At 46.1% G+C, this 22,247-nt stretch overlaps 2 protein-coding genes across 3 annotated transcripts in view; one reads left to right on the forward strand and one right to left on the reverse strand.

Annotated features, from left to right (window-relative positions):
• The first annotated feature begins 899 nt into the window (after window positions 1–899).
• Window positions 900–13,316, forward strand: LOC310670607 (zinc finger protein RFP-like). Of its 2 annotated transcripts, none has more exons than XM_083426189.1 (7): window positions 900–1,333; window positions 4,368–4,463; window positions 5,633–5,866; window positions 7,080–7,102; window positions 8,546–8,664; window positions 10,738–10,770; window positions 12,089–12,606. In XM_083426189.1, exons 1-7 carry the CDS (start codon window positions 935–937, stop codon window positions 12,595–12,597), a joined length of 1,413 nt encoding a protein of 470 aa, XP_083282315.1. In that variant the 5' UTR covers window positions 900–934; the 3' UTR covers window positions 12,598–12,606. The 2 variants fall into 2 exon arrangements, with proteins under 2 accessions (XP_083282315.1, XP_083282314.1); XM_083426188.1 differs by having other exon boundaries at window positions 901–1,333; window positions 12,086–13,316.
• A 3,397-nt stretch (window positions 13,317–16,713) lies between these two features.
• The window catches only part of LOC310672923 (uncharacterized protein), a 28,761-nt gene continuing 23,227 nt past the window's right edge, over window positions 16,714–22,247 (reverse strand). The window contains exons 13-15 of the mRNA XM_083430607.1: window positions 22,067–22,185; window positions 20,451–20,483; window positions 16,714–17,409 (exon numbers count right to left, since the gene is read on the reverse strand). Coding sequence (XP_083286733.1) covers window positions 16,838–17,409; window positions 20,451–20,483; window positions 22,067–22,185 — 724 coding nt within the window. The 3' untranslated portion in view covers window positions 16,714–16,837. The remainder of the gene's footprint in view (window positions 17,410–20,450; window positions 20,484–22,066; window positions 22,186–22,247) is intronic.

A 22,247-nucleotide genomic window follows, 5' to 3' on the forward strand; every position in this document is an offset into this window, starting at 1 on the left:
TGCGCATGCACAGATGCACCAAATCACAACCCGCGCGTGTGCAGACGTAGTGCTGTGGGTTGTGGCGCTCATTTCACTTCAGGCTGAGGGAGCCAGCGTTTGTCCACAGATAGCTCTCCAGGTCATGACTAAACTGCTCCTGGCGCAATGGGACAACGTGATGGAAACCAGAGTGCAAAGAAACACCGTTTACCTTCCCACCACAGCGGTACCTATTTATCTACTTGCCCTGGTGTGCTTTCGAACTGCTAGGTTGGCAGGAGCTGGGACAGAGCAACGAGAGCTCACACTGTCGTGGGGATTTGAACCGCCAACCTTTCAATCCGCAAGCCCAGGAGACTTGGTGGTTTAGACCACAGCGCCACCTGTGTCCCTGTGTCCCTGACCCCCTGGACCAGAGCACGCCAGGCCCTCCTGTCTTCCACTGCCTCCTGCAGTTTGGTCAGACTCGTGTTTGTAGCTTCGAGAACACTGTCCAACCATCTCGTTCTCTGTCTTCCCCTTCTCCTTGTGCCCTCCATCTTTCCCAACATCAGGGTCTTTTCCAGGGAGTCTTCTCTTCTCATGAGGTGGCCACAGCATTGGAGCCTCAGCTTCAGGATCTGTCCTTCCAGTGAGCACTCAGGGCTGATTTCCTTCAGAATGGAGAGGTTTGATCTTCTTGCAGTTCATGGGACTCTCAAGAGTCTCCTCCAGCACCATAATTCCAAAGCATCAATTCTTTGGCGATCAACCTTCTTTAAGGTGTGCATGGGGGCTTTGCTGGAAAAATTGATTGGCTTTAATTTTAAAATAATGGCTGAGTTGTAACATCTAGACAGAATTTTCTAAATGTTTCTTCTCCTCACTCATGCCCATCATTTAAACAGGAGTCCCCTTTAAGAGGCTGGTCGTTAGCTGTGTTGATGATTTCATTCCAGCGTCATTCACAGCCATGGCTGCTGCTGCTGGTGGTGGTGCAAATCCCATCCAGGATCTCTGTCACGAAGCCACTTGCCCCATCTGCCTGGAATATTTCCAGGATCCAGTGATCATCTCCGGGTGTGGGCACAACTTCTGCCGAGCCTGCCTGACCCGGTACTGGGGGGAGCTGGAAACGGGGGCATCGTGTCCTCAGTGCAGATATACGGCTCAGCGGAACAGCGTCCGGCCAAACCGGCAGCTGGCAAATGTGGTGGAAATAGCCAGGAAGCTCAACCTCCAGGGCGGAAAGGGGGAAGGAGGAGAGCAGGGAGCCTGTGAGATGCTCCAGGAGCCCCAGAAACTCTCCTGCAAAGACCACAAACCCCTCATCTGTGGGGCATGCGATAAATCCAAGGAACATGGAAACAAGGTAGGAGGAAATCATTCTGGATCTTGGCGGTGTGTGCGAATAGCTGTTGATGCCTTTTGGGGAAGTTTTCTGTGGATTCATCCGTTTACATTCTTGCATTTTGGTATGCAAATAAATGCATGGGGAAGCCTTACATTAACTCTTTCCCTCCCTGCTGGGCTCCCATTTGGTGCCAGGGTACCAAAGTGGAAACAGTCAGCCTCAGAGAGAGGATTTTTTGGGGGACCTGTGGCAAGAAGGGAAAGCAAGGGGACTAGAAAACAATCTTAAGCGCTATCAGATGAACAACTAAATTCAGGAAGTTCCAACAGCTAAACATATGCATTCGATGGAACTTTCTAACTAGCTCCACCCGGATAACACATTTTTATTTTATTTTATTTTATTTTATTTTATTTTATTTTATCAATCAATTAATCCAGTTAATTAATTAATTTGTACACCACCCTTCATATGAAGATCACAGGATGGTTCACAACATTAAAATGCAAAACGAGAACAAAAAATACATAATAAAAACAAGAACAAAAACAGACCAAATAAAAAAAATTCCTTCCACTAGCACCTTAGAGACCAACTAAGTTTGTTAGTGGTATGAGCTTTCGTGTGCATGCACACTTCTTCAGGTGTCTTAGTTGGTCAGTTAGTCTCTAAGGTGCTACTGGAAGGAATTTTGTTTGTTTGTTTGTTTCAACTACGCGGGTGGCGCTGTGGGTTAAAGCCTCAGCGCCTAGGACTTGTTGATCGAAAGGTTGGCGGTTCGAATCCCCGCGGCAGGGTGCGCTCCCCTCGTTCGGTCCCAGTGCCTGCCAACCTAGCAGTTCGAAAGCACTCCCGGGTGCAAGTAGATAAATAGGGACCGCTTACCAGCGGGAAGGTAAACGGCGTTCCGTGTGCTGCGCTGGCTCGCCAGATGCAGCTTGTCACGCTGGCCACGTGACCCGGAAGTGTCTCCGGACAGCGCTGGCTCCCGGCCTTTAGAGTGAGATGAGCGCACAACCCTAGAGTCTGGCAAGACTGGCCCATACGGGCAGGGGTACCTTTACCTTTACCTTGTTTCGACTACAGCAGACCAACACGGCTACCTACCTGTAACAAAAACAAACCAGTAACCCTTCTCCCTCAAACACTTTTAAAAGGTCATTGAATATTAATAAGCCAAAGGCCTGGTTATAGTTGAACGTTTTTTTGCCTGGCAAATGACATGCCCTCTCTTCTGCCATGTCTCAAAAAAATAATGTCAACCTTTCTTTTTTTCACTCAATTCCTATCCACAATAGAGAAACAGGGAGGGGGTGTAATGCCCTCCTGCTCTGTGGGGAGCTGGCTTCAGGCCCTAGGCCCATTGGCAGACCAACTATGCGTTACAAAGATGTCTGCAAATGTGGCATGAAGGCTGGCAACATTAACCCAACCGTCTGGGAATCCCTTGCAGAGCCTGAAGAGAGTCAGGTTGTGTATCCATAGCAGTGACTAGAGTAAGGATGACTGCTGGGAGGAGCACAGAGAGGAGAAGAAGAAGAAGAAGAAGAAGAAGAAGAAGAAGAAGAAGAAGAAGAAGAAGAAGAAGAGGAAGAAGAAGAAGAATTTATTATTTATACCCTGCCCATCTGGCTGAGTCTCCCCAGCCACTCTGGGCGGCTCCCAATCAAATGTTAAAAACAGTACAGCGTTAAATATGAAAAAATTCCCTAAACAGGGCTGCCTTCAGATGTCTTTTAAAGATAGGATATCTGCTTATTTCCTTCACATCTGAAGGGAGGGTGTTCCACAGTGTGGGCGCCACTACCGAGAAGGCCCTCTGTCTGGTTCCTTGTACCCTCACTTCTCACAATGAGGGAACCGCCAGAAGGCCCTCGGCGCTGGATCTGAGTGATGGGGGTGGAGATGCTCCTTCAGGTATACAGGACCGAGGCCGTTTAGGGCTTTAAAGGTCAGCACCAACACTTTGAATGGTGCTCGGAAACGTACTGGGAGCCAATGCAGATCTCTCAGGACCAGTGTTATGTGGTCGCAGCGGCCACTCCCAGTCTAGCTGCCGCATTCTGGATTAATTGCAGTTTCCGGGTCACTTCAAAGGTAGCCCCACGTAGAGCGCATTGCAGTAGTCCAAGCGGGAGATAACTAGAGCATGCACCACTCTGGCGAGGCAGTCTGCGGGCAGGTAGGGTCTCAGCCATGGTGCATTTGTAACAGCAAAACCGGACGCCTTTATCTGCCCCGGCTGCAACAAAACATGCCTCTCCCATATCAGTCTCTACAGCCACAGCAGGCGCTGTAACTCTCCAACAGTTTGACTTCACCCCCGAAGGTGCACTCCTCCATTGTCTCCTGAGACAGGGATGCCATCAACAACAAGCTCCCTCAACTGCTTGGGGTTGATCTCTCACCTGCTGCTGACTCCCTCCCACTTTTTCGCAGTCCTTCGGGGCCCTACCTGCAAACAGGGAGTGTGTCAGTGTGTCTCTGTGTATGTACAGTCATACCTCTTGTTACATTCGGTTCAGGTTACGTCTTTTCAGGCGGCGTCCCGTGGCGACCTGGAAGTACCAGAAAGGGTTACTTCCGGGTTTCACCGCTCGCGCATGCGCAGACGCTCAAAATGACGTCATGCGCATGCACAGAAGCGGCAAATCACGACCCGCGCATGTGGAGATGCGGGTTGCATTCTGCTTATGTTGCAAATGGGGCTCTGGAACGTATCCCGTTCACAACCAGATGTACCACTGTATTCATTTTGTGTGTTGTCTTCCCCCCTGTGCTGTGAATGTGCTACTGAAGTAAAACTAGTGTCAGATTCCCACAGACATTTGTAGTTGGCCACTGTGAGAAGAGGAGGTTGGCCGGATCCATTGGCTTGATCCAGCAGGCTCTTCTTATGTTCATAATTCTTACCTGATGGTCTGTGTCTGTTTCCAGAGGCTGTAAGGCCAGAGGTTTCCCCAGACACTGGAAGGGATGGCAGGAAGGAAACAAGCCTCTTTTTCACCTCCTCTTTCTCACCCACCCGCTTGAACTCTTATTTTCTCCTCAGGATCTGATCTGTACTCGCCTGGAGGTACTGAGGAAAGAGAGAGAGAAAATTCTGGCATACAAAGCCGACACGGAAAGAGAAAGCAGAGACCTACTTGTAAGCGTTGCCTCATTTTCAACTACTGTTGCAAGGGGAGCAAGTACTTGAATCAACAAATATGATTATTTTCTGGAGTAATGTAAAATGGAGGCATCCCAAAAGTTCTTCTGTCCTGCTTTGCAGAGCTATCTGTTGTTTGGAATTGTTCTGGGGCAGATCTACATTCGTCGTTTATAACGTTAAAATGTGTTATTAAAATGTGACACCAGAGCGAGCCTCCAGTAATGGAAAATTGCAATTCAGGGTTATAGAACATTATTTTTTAAAAAAAGTTTAGCAGATCAATGTAGATCCACCCCTGGTGTCCTGTAAAAATTCTTAATGAAAGGCCTTTCTAAGGTTGGGCTCTTGTAAATCTTTAGGAAACACCCACCCTCTTTAAGTGTTAAAGTAAATATGTGAGGGGGCTGAGGACGCTGGATTCCTCCCTCCCCCCTCAATGTGGAAGGCAGTACTTTTGTAGCAACACTTTTATGTCTGCGTAGGTTCCCATCCCATTTTCTTTATGGTGTTTATAGCCCACTCAAAAAGGCCTTCCGAGTTTCCAGAAATCAGTACTGAGATGGTCCCTGCCCTCAGGCTTACAGTCTGAAAAGATCTGACACACACAGAAGACTCAAAATGTTGACTTCCATGAGTTGGAACGTAACAGAAATGGCATTGGGGAAGGGACAGGCCTTCAGTACTTGTCCCTGCTATACCCCAACTTGTTTACTGAAGTGCCTGACTGGGCGTTGATTGTGGTCTGTAGAATATCTGAGGTGCCCTTCCAGTGGAATTCTCCCCTGGAATCTTCAGATGAAGGGCAGTATATGTTAAGTTGTGGGTGAACATATCAGATGACACAGCGATTCTTCAAACAGCTCTTGTTTATTCACAGGCCAGGACAGAACTGAACTGAAGGGTTCAGTCAGCCTGCTTATATAGAGCTCCAGTACAACGTAACTGTAACAATTTTCTAAAACTATCCAATCACTGAACGTCACTTTCGATCCCTTATTTGCATAACTATCTACAGTATCCCCCTGCTGGCCCAGGGTGAGAACTTCAGTACATAACAGTATACATATTTAACAGATGATGATGATGATGATGATTCCCATAACCTACCTCTTGATGTTCTAAAGACATCTGCATTCTCTCCTCTTTCCAAATGCTTCTTTTAGCTTTTAACAGAAATGGAAAAACAGAAGACGGTTGAAATGTTCAGACAATTACGGCAGTTTCTGGAAGAACAGGAGCAGGTTCTTCTGGCTCAGATGGAAGAGGTGGAGATGGAGATTGCAAGGAAGAGGGAGGAGCACCTGGCCAGGCTCTCCTGGAAACTCTCCTCTCTCGAAAGGATCATGCAGGAGATGGAGGAGAAGCACCAGCAGCAGCCAGCAAGTGATCTCCTGCAGGTCAGATTAGGGCAGAAACAGCCTCGTTTTGGAGAGGTGCCTTGGACTAATTCCAAACCTTGGACCACTTCATTCACTTAAAAAAGCAGTGGAAAGGAAGCAGCGTGTGGAGCTGAGAGCCAGGTCTCTCATCAGAGCATCGCTGTCAACGTTTCCCTTTTTTAAAGGGAAATTCCCTTATTCCGAATAGGATTCCTCGCAAGAAAAGGGAAAAGTTGACAGCTATGCATCAGAGTGAAGCAACTTGCCTTGGGAGCAAGCTCTCCTAGAGGAGGTGCTGCCTGTGTCATGCCCACTTCTCATTGCCAAGCACCCACCACAGGAAGTGGCAGTAGTAGCTGGCTGGGCAAGGAAGCGTCGACAGCGGAGGAGGCTTCCCAAGAGCTGCTGCACCTCTCACCAGTGAGAGCCAGTGTGGTGTAGTGGTTAAGAGCGGTAGACTCGTAATCTGGTGAACCGGGTTTGCTTCCCCGCTCCTCCCCATGCAGCTGCTGGGTGACCTTGGGCCGGTCACACTTCTCTGAAGTCTCTCAGCCCCACTCACCTCACAGAGTGTTTGTTGTGGGGGAGGGAGGGAAAGGAGATTGTTAGCTGCTTTGAGACTCCTTTGGGTAGTGATAAAGTGGGATATCAAATCCAAACTCCTCCTCCTCCTCCTCCTCCTCCTCCTCCTCCTCCTCCTCCTCCTCTTCTTCTTCTTCTTCTTCTTCTTCTTCTTCTTCTTCTTCTTCTTCTTCTTCTTCACCACCTCCCTGCCACCACCTCACCAGCACCACCACTACATAACTCCCCCATCACAGGCACTGCCGCCATCACAACAGCGACATCCTTCCACTCGACCCCAGTTGCTGTGACGGCCCTCTCCTCTCCTCACCCCTGGGGAGCCATCTTCCTCCTCTCCCTCTTGGGGGCAGCCCAGGGGTTCCCCCCAATTTCCCCTGTTTTAAGTCAACCACCTTCCAAGTCATTAAAAGGGCACCACTTTCCTTGTTGACTTAATTATCTCATGTAGGTTTCCCACCCACCCCCATGGGAAAGCAGCAAAAACTGCCCTCACATTTGGGGGAAATGACATCCCCAATCCTTGTGTGGTGTCTGCTAGGCAGGCCAGAGGGCCAGAGTGAATGCTAGTCAGGGTCTGAGGCATCTTCATAGCATGGCCTGAGGCAGGCATTGAATTCCTTCTCCTCTGACTCTCTCTCTTTCCTTCTAGGACGTTGGAAGAACCTTGCCAAGGTAAGTGGATCCCACTCACGGTAGGTATCCTGCTGTCACCAGTCACCACCTCCCTTGCTTCCCTTCTCCATCACTATTTCCCTCCACTCTAAATTGCTAGGAGGGGAGACCCCACAAAAAACCCCACACAATAAAACAGGTGTCTGAAGCAACATTGCCTTCTCCGTTTGCTCAACGCCTAGGTCCAAAGGCAACATGGGGGTCCCTTGGATGGGCTTTGGGCAAATAATTTTATTTGGTTGTACATCTGTGGAAGGTCCTGCTGAACCCAGTGGTGTAGCGAGGGTTGTCAGCACCCGGGGCAAGGCAAGTAATTTGCCCCCCCCCCGCTGCACTGTCCCTCCCCCAGATAGTCCCTTGCTCTCTCTCCGCACCGCACCGCACGCCTGGCACCCTCCCCTCCACAGTGGGCAGCGACCCGGCGGCTCGGATCGGATTTGCACAGCCAGCACTGCAGTGAGAGAGAGAGAGAGTGAGCCAGGTAGGGGCAGAGAGCTGCGAGTGTGAGCGCGCCCCCCTCCCAGATGTTGCGCCCGGTGCGGCCGGCCCCCCTGCACCCCCCACGCTACGCCACTGGCTGAACCTCTGCTCTAAAACCAGTTTTCAAAATATATGTAGCTTGTCAAAGCCAAGGTCCCTTTCAACTCCTCATTACCTCAGGAAACAAATATTTGAGTTTAACCGTCACAGAGAGGAAGCTGTTGGTCTCCCACACAAAATCCGCGGACTTTCTTTAGGGCAACTGGGACGTTGGCTCCAACCAAGAGAGGCCAGTTCAGTCATTCTAGCAGCAACCCACCCAGGGGACAACCCACAGAGTTCCATGCGCACACCTGTCTCACGGGGCATCCATGCGGTGGGGCTACTCACAAGGGGGTGGACTATATTCATTTGCAACTTCAAGGTGCCACTCAGGTTCAGGACGGAGGTTATAAGGAACACCTCAGTTTTGCCAACAGCAACCGCCATCTTTCTCTTCTCCACATCTCACTGGGGGGGGGGGGGTCAAACAGAGAAATAAACTGTGGTGTGCTGTCATTACACAGTGAAGTTGGAGCAGAGATGGCCTGAGCAGGGCGGTAGCACATGATCTTTCAGTAGATACATGTGGGGAGATGCAGAGACATTTTGGCCTCAGGTATCTGGCTTTAGAGTCCAAACTGCCACAAGGGATGCGGGTGGCGCTGTGGGTCCCGTTGCTCGGTCCCTGCTCCTGCCAACCTAGCAGTTCGAAAGCACGTGAAAGTGCAAGTAGATAAATAGGTACCGCTCCGGCAGGAAAGTAAACGGCGTTTCCGTGCACTGCTCTGGTTCGCCAGAAGCGGCTTAGTCATGCTGGCCACATGACTCGGCCAATAAAGCGAGATGAGCGCCTCAACCCCAGAGTCGGCCACGACTGGACCTTTACCTTTCCTAGGAGTTAACATTGTTTTTCTCCACCAGGAGTGAGAAAATGGAGACACTTGTGGGTCCAGTGGCCTTCCCTCCAGAGCTGAAGCAGAGGATCAGAGAATTCCATTATAAAAATCCCTCTCTGGAGGAACTTATGAAGCAATTCAAAGGTAATGAAGAATGACTGCAAGGATTTTGTGCCAGGCATTATTTGACTTCCAAAATTAATGTGTCAGGTTCTTATCATATTTTATATTGTTCTTTCTACAGACAGCGGTAGCACCAGCAAAGCTTCTTTTTCAGGGGCCAAGACACCATTTTCGCCCAGAATGCCCTATATATGTTGCCACAAATCAAGGCCGTTTGCACTAAGCATATAGCAAAGCCTAGGTGTTCTGCTCCAACATGTGTCAGTTTACATTTACAAATACAATGGTACCTCGGGTTAAGTACTTAATTTGTTCCAGAGGTCTGTTCTTAACCTGAAACTGTTCTTAACCTGAAGACCACTTTAGCTAATGGGGCCTCCTGCTGCAGCCGCGCCGCTGGAGCACGATTTCTGTTCTCATCCTGAAGCAAAGTTCTTAATCTGAAGCACTATTTCTGGGTTAGGGGAGTCTGCAACCTGAAGCGTATGTAACCTGAAGCATATGTAACCTGAGGTACCATTGTAATCTCCTCTACCCACGCTGAATGAATGAATGAATGAATGAATGATGAAGAATGAAGAGGTACCATTGATGAGCACCCTTTGGGTTTGGTCAGTCAGCCAGTTACAAATCCACTGAGTGGTAGCATAGTCAAGACCGCATTTTACTAGCTTCTTTACAAGAATATCATGGGGCACCTTGTCAGTGTGGGTAGAGGATCCAAATGGATCCAAACTACAAGAAAGAAGATTCCACCTAAACATTAGGAAGAACTTCCTGACAGTAAGAGCTGTTCGACAGTGGCATTTGCTGCCAAGGAGTGTGGTGGAGTCTCCTTCTTTGGAGGTCTTTAAGCAGAGGCTTGACAACCATATGTCAGGAGTGCTCTGATGGTGTTTCCTGCTTGGCAGGGGGTTGGACTCGATGGCCCTTGTGGTCTCTTCCAACTCTATGATTCTATGATTCTATGAATTCCAATCCCCATAATAATTGCAAGCCCAGATCATCTTTAGACTTCCTTTCTGCCCATATCAAAGCTCATTTCAAGAAGACCAGGCAGTCTCCTGGTCCTTTTTTGGTTTTAGGTTTATGTAGTTTTATCCTGAAGATTTTATCAATATCAAGTGATAAGTCCTCCTCCTGAACCCCCAACCAGTCCGCCAGGGCTTTTAACAATTTTGTCGAAATGTCCTCATCCTGGCTCTCTGGTATTCCTCTCAGGTGGGGATCATCTTTAGACTTCCTTTCTGCCCATATTGAAGCTCATTTCACTGTACGATACTGACATCTGCTGAAAAGAGCTTCAGAGGGAGGCATGTGAAGCTTGTTCTCATATCCTGACTTTTGCTGTGAATGACTGCATTTCAAGTTTCTGCATCCCTGAAAAGATCTCCCTCCATTCCCTTTCTGTCAAGGGTTGCATACCATTACAGTAACATTTTTGGGCAAAATACCCACCCGCCCCACTCCATAGCAACAGAATCACAACCCCTATCCTGATAAACCCTGGATGAGAATGAGAACTTGCGGAATGAGCAGTGAATACTGGGCAGTATCTTTACCTTTCTCCATTTCCAAAATTTTAATACAGTGGTACCTTGGTTCTCAAACTTAATCCGTTCCGGGAGTCTGTTCGATTCCTGAAACCATTCGAAAACCAAGACGCGGCTTCTGATTGGCTGCAGGAGCTTCCTGCACTCAAGCGGAAACTGCGTTGGATGTTCGGTTTCCGAGAAATGTTCGCAAACCCAGAACACTTACTTCTGGGTTTGCGACATTCGGGAGCCGATTTGCTTGACAACTAAGTCATTCGAGAACCAAGGTACCACTGTATGGCTTTAGTAAATCAATGGCCTGCTTATTTTATGCTGTTGGTGTTAAGTACACTTTGCCACTTCTGAGTTACACATTTTTGGTTAACTTTAATCTGTCCTCCATATGCTTTTCTAGTTGTTAATTACATGTTCCACTTTATATTTTACTCCAAAGAAGGAAACAAGAGAGGATTTGTTGCAAAGTGATTGTTTTTGTACAATATTTATTTTAGGTGCAACCTCGTAGAGCTTCTGATTTATATCTTTATTTTCCCCACAGACACTCTGTTAATGAGACAACAGTTTCAGAAAGGTAAATTTTCTATGGAGGATGACACTTGGGGAGGGAATGGAGACTGGTGTTTTGTTGGCATCTAACAGTCTGTTCTGCAGACTTCGGAAACACCAATTGCATTATTATCGTTATGAGCCCTAACGATAATTTAGATTTAGAGGGGTTGTGGCAGAAAAGGAACCTACTGGCACATGTGGTGGTCTTGTAAACATGTATCCAAATGTTGAGAAGTGGTGATGAAGGAGATTTCTGAAAAAAATAGACCCCAAATTGTGTCCTTCATCAATTTGGATAGATTGAATATGGACTTAATATAAAAACAGCTTACAATCCAGCTCTGTGCTGCTTTGTTGGATACTGTCTTCTCCCATCCTTGTGGACCAGCCATGACAAGTGGGTGGGACCATCCACCTATCACTCAGCTGATGTCAGATGACTGACACTTGCTCACGCAGAAGAGCTGAGTAAATGTTTTCTAGGTGGTTTTGCTTCTTGTAGAAGACAGCTTGATGGACACAAGGGGCACATTATAAATATTTCGACAACAGAAACCCGATTCATATGTGGTGGGATTGTCCATTAGTTAATGAATTTTGGAAACAGATTGTTATAGAAATATCGGGAATTGTGGGTAGGAAGGTAGGAATATCTAAATTAATGGTTCTTATTAGTCTGAGTAGCACCGAGTTAAAACAAAAGAGGAATGTAAATGGGTAGAATTGATGGTAACTGCAGCCAGAAAGGTTATAGTGAGTAAGTGGGAAAATGCAGAAGAGCTAGGGGGGAACCAACGGAGGAAAAAACTGAATAATATTATAATTTTAGAATATCTAACTGTGAAAATACACAGAATGAAAGGATTTGAGGTCAGTGAGAAAGAGGAGGATTGGTTTGAGAAGATATTGAATTATTTGGGTAGGTTTGAACAATTTGGGGCAATTAAAATGTTAAAAGTTAAATAAACCTTATGGATGGAGGAGTATATAAAATTGTAGATATGGTTGATTTGAATATTATTATTGATTATGTATACCCAATGTATCAGCCGCCTGGGGGGTTTCACTGTTTGTGTTTTGGTTGTTGGTAAAAAAAAAAAAAATTAAACATTAAAAAAAAGAAAAGAAACCCCATTCACTGAGATTTATTGTGGGCAAGTCTTGGAAGGAGGAAAGGAGAATCCCAGTCCTTCATGCAACGCAAGAAAATCTTGCTGATTTGAGATGGATTGTGATTCCTGGGATGTTTTTATGTATCCAGATGCCTGTCTGTCTCTCAGACTGATTCTGCCTCTCCTTCTCTTTTCCTCTTCTCCCCCCATCCCACTTTACAACAGCAGATATAATTATGGATCCAGACACAGCTCATCCTCTGCTCATCCTGTCTGAGGGCGGTAAAAAGGTGGAACGGGGAAACAAGCAGCAAGAACTGCCCGACAACATTGAGAGATTCAACAAACTGACTTCGGTGCTGGGGTGTGAGGGATTCACGGCAGGGAGACATTTCTGGGAAGTCATTGTGGGAGGGGAGGGGTTGTGGGCTTTAGGGGTCGCCAGGAAGTCTGTGAGGAGAAAGGGCTTCTTTCCCTTCAGTCCCGAGAAAGGATTCTGGGCTGTAGGAAAGATTAATCATGGGTATTGCGTCTTGAACCCTCCTGATTACCTTCCTCTGAGTGGGGAGCCTGAGAGGATCCGAGTGACTCTGGATTATCAAGGGAAGCAAGTCTCTTTTTTCAATGCTGAAACGGGAGCCCTGATCTACACATTCTTGGGAGCCTCCTTCTCTGATGAGACCCTCCTTCCTGTGTTTTGGGTGAAAGAGAAAGCCCACCTCAGAATTGTGGGATAAAAGGTAAAGGGAACCACTGACCATTAGGTCGAATCGTGACCAACTCTGGGGTTGCGGCGCTCATCTCGCTTTACTGGCTGAGGGAGCCGGCGTACAGCTTCCAGGTCATGTGGCCAGCATGACTAAGCCACTTCTGGCGAACCAGAGCAGCGCACGGAAACGCCATTTACCTTCCCGCCAGAGCAGTACCTATTTATCTACTTGCAGTTTGGTGTGCTTTCGGACTGCCAAGTTGGCAGGAGCAGGGACTGAGCAACGGGAGTCCCCCCCCCCCCCGCGTCGCAGGGATTCAAACCGCCAACCTTCTGATCGGCAAGTCCTAGGCTCTGTGGTTTAACCCACAGCGCCACATGAGTCCCTGAATTGTGGGATAGCCAACCTCATATAATCAACATGCTTAAGTCTAGTTAAGGGGTTAATGTGATAGAGCAAGCTGTCCTGTCAGGCTTAGCTAGGGCACTCCTTTGGAAGAAGATAATCAAAGCCTTTATTCAACATCAGTCTACCTGAGAAGCTCAATGTGTATGGTCAGAGCTGGCTGCTGAAGCTCAGGCCGCATGGCTGTTAGAATCCACTCTTGAGTTCCTATACCAATAACTTACAAGCTTTCACCATTGTAACAAAGCCAGGTTTTATTGCCTGTGTTTTCTGACTGATGTATGGAAAAACACATGAATCTGACCTCTGAAGAGTTTGTAAGTAAACCATTTTTTAACTTACCAGACGTGTGGTCTTTTTCTATGCTAGGGGAAGAGGGGAACTTTAGAAGGAACTTAGAATGGCATATTGTAAAGGTCTAACAACCTGTATTTCCATGCTTTACTTTGCAGCATATTTTGCAGTTTTAAATCCCTGCTGGAGTTATCTCCCGAAAGAGTACAGTACTTGCCCCAGACTTGGACCTTGGCATCCAGGAACTCTCCTCTTATTTTTCCTTGCCAGCCAACAATAATTACTTAAGGAGACCCAAGATATCTACCAGGCTTAGATGGAATTTCTGTCCAAATCGGAATGAATGATAAAATCAAACATTTGCCAAGAGTGTACGCGCGCGCGCGCACACACACACACACACACACACACACACAGAGGCCAATTCATGAAGGAGGCTCTGGGTGTTTTCCCCCTGCACTATTGCAGGCCTTAGGCTGCTCAATGGAATCGCAAACAGGGAAAGTTCTCTTGCAACCCATTCCATGTTTTATGCTTTAAAAATGCTTTAAAAACGCAATGTGCATGGATGATTCTAGTTCTTGTAAAACGGCCATTTTGAGACACGAGTCTTTCTCCCTGCTTATTTCTCGCCCCTCACTCAGTTCCCCCCAAAATGAGGCTCTTTTTCTAGTAGGCTGAAGTGTTCCCCCGACACAGTGTGTTCTGGAGATGGAATAATGTTACCACCACATTTACTCTTAATTCTACCTAACACACTAGTTTTGTTTTAAATACTGAGTTTTCTTTCAAAATTGTGGCATGTAGGAACAGGAATGGTGAAGTCAGTGAAATAAAAAAAATTAAGGTCTTATATATATAATAAATGTTCATAAATGTACCATGCAAACACGTACATAAATATATAAACCACATGTCTGAAGCAGCACAGGAAAACAGCCATGAAGCCATTTTGGCTCCCAAACTGACCAAATGTTTACTCTGCAAAGTCAAAGGAATATGGAAAAGCCTCCCTGTTGTCTTTTCCTTCACAAATCCTGCCTTAAGGGTATGTCTATGTATGCATAGGGTGAGCCGGTGACCTGGCTCAGGAACTAAGTATTTATCATTACAAAAGACTGGCCAGGCTTCTCAGGGTATCCAATCAAGTAAGCATTAACAAGTAATTTGCCAGACAGGAGGTAAACAACGACATGAGGTTAACAAAGCACTCAGATTTCTGCTGTAGACCGCCCTTTCTGTGATGTAGGTATGATGTCTCTGGGCGTGGTCTTGGTCTCCAAGGCGGGCAATTTAAAATGTCTATACAGTGGCACCTTAGGTTAAGTACTTAATTTGTTCCAGAAGTCCGTACTTAACCTGAAACTGTTCTTAACCTGAAGCACCACTTTAGCTAATAGGGCCTCCTGCTGCTGCTGCGCCGCCGGAGCATGATTTCTGTTCTCAACCTGAAGCACTCTTAACCTGAAGCACTATTTCTGGGTTATCGGAGTATGCAAGCTGAAGCGTATGTAACCTGAAGTGTATGTAACCTGAGGTACCACTGTATAAGGGTGGACACACCTGGGTTCCGAGTCCTCCTCCTTTCCTGGGTGTGAGGGGAGCACACTGTTGCAACAGTTCAATAAAGATCAGGCTTAAGAGCTGCTTCTCAATATTCTCTGGCTGGCCTCTGTTCTTTTCTCCAACCGATGGAGAACTTGCAAAGGACTCTATAAGGGCTCTTGTGTTCCCCATAAGCGAATAAGGGCAGATTTTCGTTTATTACATCGGCTTCCCAATTCTTGCTCAGCTCCTGGTGTTCAGTAGGTGGCCTTGGGCAACCCACTCTTCTCACATGGTTGTTGCAACACAAAATTGGGAAAGGGGCATTCATGGATTCCACCCTCCCAGAGTTTGGCAGAGGAAGAATAAGATAAGACAGACATTTTTGTGAGGCTGAAGTGTGACACAAAAACCATGCAAAGAGAGCCCTTTTTTAAATAAAAGCAAACATCTTCACACATTTAAAACATCACCAAAGCATGTTTATTATACATTATGCAAAGGAGTAATCAGAGGTTCTCTCTGCAGATTAATATCTGGATCTGCTCAGCTGCAGTTCACCTGTTCCACCTTATCACCTTATAATCTGTTGCTGGCACCAAAAAATACCCATTTCACAGGGGGGAAAGCAGTGATACTCACTGCCCCCCAAGGCAAAACACTCATATATAACCCCCCAAACAAATAAAACACAGACCAAAATAGCTAATGCTCCTCACCGAAACAAGAAACCTCCCCAAACAACCCAAGACATTAAAAAAAAAATACTGAGAATCAGGAGGGACATCCAGGGACCCACAGCTGCCATACTGGGGACCCAGTATTATGCAACAACCAAATACATGGGGATGTATTCTCCCACTGTGAAATAATGTTCCCTTGCATCAATCAGATTTACCTATACCTGCTTCAAAATAGGTATCCCCTTCTCTCACAGGATACATCTCATTTGGTGCTTGCTAAACAACAAATATGTAGGCCTCTTTGGAGAAAGGTGTTTTGCCTAGAATGTCATGTTGGTCTGCCTGCATAGAAACTGTAATGTACTGAGCTGAATCCTAGAACAATAGGATCCAGAATGCAGCAGTCTGATTGGTTCGTAGGAGCCACCCAATCCAGCTCCAGGTGGAAGTGAATCAGAGACCTGATTGGCCTGCAGGAGCAGTGAATCAGCTTCTGGAGGACGTGAATCCGCAACCTGATTGGCCTACAGGAGCAGCCCGGAATTAGCCAATCACACAGGGCCTATTGTGTAAATAATGTATATATAGCTAGACGTTTTGGGGAAAGTTTCATTCATTGCTACAATGAGCTGAATAAAGAGCATGAAATTCACACTCGACTGAGTATATTTCAGAAACTATGAATGTTTTCTTTCCACTCCATCTCACCAACAGCTTGTAAAGGTTTGGTGAGGTAGGCAGGGAGAGAAGAAAAATAGAAGTTAAGATCAGGGGTGAGAACAGATATATGGATCTTCTCAACAACCATGATGCGCAATTACTGCCTCTTTAAGACATAAAGGTATAGCAGGAAGAGGGAATTTTCAGATTCCCTCTGAATGGAAGCTCATGTTGGCTTTTTCAGTTCTGCATTTGGACCAATATATATAATTAAAGTAATATAATTAATGTGCGGTAAAGCCTGGTTCCACCATGAAGTACACCAGGGAGCAAAATGATGGGTGTTGCTGCGGCTCTTTGCCCACAATATGCCTGAACTAGAACTTTGAACATTGCAGTTTGGGTAAATAAAGATAGCCGCCATAATCACAGACACTTGAAGAGTTCCTCAAAACCCTGGAATGAGTCCTGGGTCTTAAATAGAATAGTTTATTATTATTATTAAGCACTAAGTAACAGCTGCGCGCTCTCTCTCTCTCTCTCTCTCTCTCTCTCTCTCCTACTACTACTACTACTTGGGCCCACAAAGGGTGGATGTCATTGAATCTGGGGCCTGGTTCTCTCAGACCTATAAATAAGGCGCCCTGAAGAGTACATTCTCACATTCAACCAAATAATTATCAGGATCCCAACAGAGCAATATCATCACAGCCTGCGAGGGAGAGCTTGCCATCCCCAGGTGACAGAATGAGGTGGGCTTTGTCCCTGAGAAAAACCAAAGGCAGAAGAGTCTCTCCAGACAATGAGGCCCCCGAGAAGGTGAAGAGGGGAACTCCACTGTCAGCGTCGAAAAAGGCCACCCGACCCCCTTCAACGTTCAGAAAAACTCTGATCCTCTTGAGCTCCCCGCTCAGGGTCAGAGGAGAATAGTGGGGGTTGTTGGTGGCAGAGTATCTACTGCCCAGCTTCCCCACAGCCCAGATCCCCTCCTTCGAATTCAAGGACAGCACACCCTTTCTGCTCAGAGATTTCCTGGTGACCCCCACAGCCCACCCTCCGTCACTTCCCACAGCAAATTCCCAGAAGTGTCTGCCCGATGTAAACCCCTCGCGCCCCAGGACAAAAGGCGTCTTGTCGAATCTCTCCGGGTTGTCCGGCCGCTCTTGACGCTCATCTCCCCATCTCAAGCTTTTGTGATCTTCAGACAGGATGAGGTTGGGATGAGCTGTGTCCGGGTCCAGAGTTATATGTTCTGTTGGGGATTCGGTGGGGTTATGAGGGAAGGAAAGAGAAGTCACTTTAACCAGGAGACAGATTTAAGACCTGATACAATCTCAAGAATGCTGTGCCCTCAAATCAATAGAATTTCCATACAATCAGGACTGGATTAAGACCTTTAGAGGCATAGCTGTCAAGGTTTCCCCTTTTTTAAGGGAAATTCCCTTATTCCGAATAGGATTCCTCGCAAGAAAAGGGAAAAGTTGACAGCTATGTTTAGAGGCCCTCAGATTTTGGTGGCCCAGGATGCGGGTCATAATATTAATTATGAGCTATGGGAGAATTTATGGACAGTAAATATGAATCTAATATGAATTTATGGACAGTAAATATGAATTTATGGACAGTAAATATGAATCTAACTAAAAATATATATGGTGAAAATGACCCACAGATGGTACTTAAAGGTAAAGGTAAAGGTACCCCTGCCCGTACGGGCCAGTCTTGACAGACTCTAGGGTTGTGCGCCCATCTCACTCAAGAGGCCAAGGGCCAGCGCTGTCCGAAGACACTTCCGGGTCACGTGGCCAGCGTGACATCGCTGCTCTGGCGAGCCAGAGCCGCACACGGAAACGCCGTTTACCTTCCCGCTAGTAAGCGGTCCCTATTTATCTACTTGCACCCGGGAGTGCTTTCGAACTGCTAGGTTGGCAGGCGCTGGGACTGAACAATGGGAGCGCACCCCGCCGCGGGGATTCAAACCGCCAACCTTTCGATCGGCAAGCCCTAGGCGCTGAGGCTTTTACCCACAGCGCCACCCGCGTCCCTGCAGATGGTACTTAACACCTGCCAAAACTAGTGAAAATATTTAAAACAGAAAAAGCAAATGCTGGAAATGCAATTAAGTACAGTGGTACTTCCGGCTGCAAAAGGGATCCATTCCAGAGGTCCAGCCGGATCCTAAGGTTTTCACAACCCAAGGATCACTGTTATACGCGTGAGCGCGGCGGTAGACCACTTCTGCGCATGTGCGCGGGGCAAAACCGGGTCAAATACTTCCAGCATTGCAACCTGAAGTTTACGTAACCCGAGGGTTGCGTAATCTAAGATACTACTGTAGAGGGACCTTTTTCCCACATGTTGTGGTCCTGTAATGAGGGAATTCTGGGAAGTAATTTACAATGAGTTAAAAAAGATATTAAAAAAACACCTTCCCCCAAAGCCTGGGGCATTCCTCTTGGGAATGGTAACAACAGAAGTCCCCAAGAAACAAAAGAATTTATTATTATGTGCCACCACTGTGGCTAGAATCGTATTGGCACAAAGGTGGAGAACAAGTATGGAGCCCACAAAGGAGGAGTGGCAAGGAAGAGTATGCTGAATTGGCAGGTATAACAGATAGGATAAGAGAAAAGGGTGATAGAGGATACAAGGAGGATTGGAAAATGTTTATTGAATATTTTAAGAGCCAATATAAACAATTAAATACCCCAGCAGGTATTGAGTAAATCCAGCAGGATAGGAGCTAACAGAAATTAACAGAGGAAGAAATGTGAAGATTAAAGATTTGGAATACCCGATTTAGTAGAAAAGCAAAGAAACCAGGGGAAGGGGAGAAGGGGAGTCACCAGGTCTTTAGTTGTATGCAGTGGTGATAGGTATGAAAGTTGTATAATTGATGGTGAGTGGAGGGAATCTGGGAGGTGAGTATTAAAAATGTGCATATATATATATATATATATATATATATATATATATATATAATTTTGGTGCCCTCACATATATCCAATTCAAAATAGAAACAATAGTAAACCATATATCATTTATTATTACTATTACAGTATTACTACTACTACTACTACTACTACTATTATTATGTGAATATATGCAATTTTTTCATTAATTGCGGGAGCCTTTTTTTGTGGAACGTGGTTTTGCTGCACCATATGGTCTGTGGTAAATCCAGCAATGGAAAATTTCTGTGGTGCCTGCCTTCCCTTGATGCCCTAAGCACGCCCTTATTTAGCTTCATGGTTAATTAAGGCCTGCATTCAATGTATTCAGGACTGGGGCATTTTCCACAGTTACCTGGACAGCCACTGTTAAGAGTGGATTGGATGAGCTTGGACCCCCTTTGACCACAACAATGTGCTGCCATTAGTACCATGCTACTGAATTCAAACTAAGGGCCAAATCATACCTACGATTAGGATGTAGCATGCAGTTGTATCACTGATTCCTCCCCTTACTCCAAAGAAAGCACACCTTTGAGATCTGGATTGGGTCTGGTCTGTGTGGAATAGTGTTTTAACCCTTTGCCGCCTATTGTGGCCCCAACCTGAACAGAGACCTCCCCCCACAAGCAATTTTTTGGTATGCAGGTGCACCTCAGGTCCACAGGATAGGCCAAAGGGCTCAAGCTACCCCCCCTCCCCACAAACTACCGTATTTTTCGCTCTATAAGATGCACCAGACCACAAGACTGGTTTTTGGAGGAGGGAAACAAGAAAAGAAAAAAATTCTGAATCTCAGAAGCCGGAACAGCAAGAGGGATCGCTGCGCAGTGAAAGCACTAATCCCTCTTGCTGTTCTGGCTTCTGGGATAGCTGCGCAGCCTGCATTCTCTCCATAAGACGCACACACACTTCCCCTTACTTTTTAAGAGGGGAAAAGTGAGTCTTATAGAGCAAAAAATACGGTACCTTCCCAAAGCTGCCCCACCACCATGGCTGAATCCTAAATCGGATTGGGGGACTGAGCTTACTTCTGGAGCTCTGGCACACCTGCATTATGCATATTAAAGGAAAATGTAGCTTGATCCTTAGTCTGATCCAGTAGAATAAGTTCTTTTATCTTCCTGACAAAGGGCTTCTTTTGGGAGGAAGGGCGGGATAAAAATATAATTTCAATAATATTAATAAAGATATTTATATATCAATAGCCATGGAGCTTTCCCTTAACTTTCCACGGATGGTTTCAGAGCCACCAGGACAGAATTATGAGATGATAATGAAATGTTTTCTCCCAAGATTCACCTCCTGTGAATGTTTTCCCTCAAAAGCCCCCAAAATTTACCTTCTTGCACCTTGACTCCAAATACCAGAGTGTCTGTGAAAAGAAAAAGGAGGAGAGATTTAGATCACACTGCCATGCCTAAAGCAAATCTTGTAACAGCAATGTCATTTCACACATCCCCCCCCCCTTATTTTAGTGGGAGGGTTAAGTAAAAACATGTTTTTGGTGGCAGAGAAGTATTCCCCTCAACTCTGTTACTCCTCCATCACCTTAAATTCACCTCAGCCTCCTGAATTCCCGTTTCCTCTCATCAGACTAAGAAAAGTCTGCAGCAGGCCTGGGTTGTTGTTATTTATTATTTATATACCGCTTGCTTGCCCAAATGGTTTCTCAGTGGTTTACATGTATGAAATCAATGATAAAAATATGAGCAATAAAACTATGTCATTGAAACACTGAAACATTCTGTTAGGATATTTCCGTTCCACCTTAAAAGGGAGCAGGCTTTGAGTCACAGAGTCTGCGTATTTCCTGTTTCACAGGATGCTTATGCTGTGTCTTTGCTTTCGTTTCTCTCTCTCTCTCTGCCGGAAACTCTCAAGCAGGCAGTCATGTTTTTTCTTTGTTCTGATCAACGCTGAATAAACTTGTAAATCATGCTCTCCTGACTGCATCTTTCGCTGTGTGCATATCTGCTGATAGAGCGTGCATCAGTTCTGGAATGTGGTAAGCTATTTCTAGAGCTTGTGTCGCTAATTGCTGATACTGCGTGTCTACGGGAGATCGATGGACGTCTGGAGATGACGTGGAGGTCAAGATGGACTTTGTCTCCCTGGCAGTATCCCAACACATTCATCCTTAACTAAAACATAGTAACAAACGAGGCTAGGAGTAAGGACTCTTGATAGAGATTGTAGTTAATAAGGTAAAGTCCAGTCAAAGGCGACTATGGGGTGTGGCGTTCATCTCACTTTCAGGCCGAGGGAGCCGGCGTTTGTCTACAGACAGCTTTCCAGGTCATGTGGCCAGCAGGACTAAACCGCTTCTGGCACAACGGGACACCATGACGGAAACTGGAGCGTACAGAAACACTGTTTACCTTCCTACCACAGTGGTACCTATTTATCTACTGGCACTAGTTTGCTTTCGAACTGCTAGGTTGGCAGGAGCTGGGACAGAGCAGAACTTGAACTGATGACCTTCTGATTGGCAAGCCCAAGAGGCTCAGTAGTTTAGACCACAGGGCCCCTTGTAGTTAATAACATCTGGCTGGAGCCTGTATTCACTAGTCAAGGTTGAACAGCCAACACAAGTTCTTTAAACATATTATAAATTAAAGAAACTAATTATTAATGAGCAAGCACCAATTCTATGCTATTTTGAAATAAATGCCTAATGTCCCTCAGTTACCTCAAGAGCTTTTCACCTCTAAGTGAAGGAAGCAGGAGGCAGTTTTAATCTTATTGGGTAGAAAAATCCCTACAGGTTTTTCCTTTTATCTCCACAAGGAAAAGGAACAGAAACTTTCTCCTAATTTTTTAAATTTTTTTTTTAAAGGGAAGCTGAAAAGAACTTTCCTTGCCACCCTTATAACCTGCGGCTATGGCCCACCTCAAGCTCACTTTTGGACATGTAAGATGTTCTGTATCAAATCTTTGCATCTATTTCCCCCTCACCTTTGAACTGCTTCATGGCACCCTCTAGAAAAGAGGTTTTATCACAGAAGTCCCAGATCCTCCACTTCAGCTCAGGAGAAAAAGCCTCGGGATTCTCAAATGCCTCCTTTTCCTCACACCTGGCATAACAACAATGTTAACCCATTGTCCACCCAACTCCGTATTCCCAAATAAGCCAAAA

This window comes from Podarcis tiliguerta (assembly GCF_965153285.1).
Source record: "Podarcis tiliguerta genome assembly, chromosome: 2".
In the NCBI taxonomy this organism is placed as follows: domain Eukaryota; kingdom Metazoa; phylum Chordata; class Lepidosauria; order Squamata; family Lacertidae; genus Podarcis; species Podarcis tiliguerta.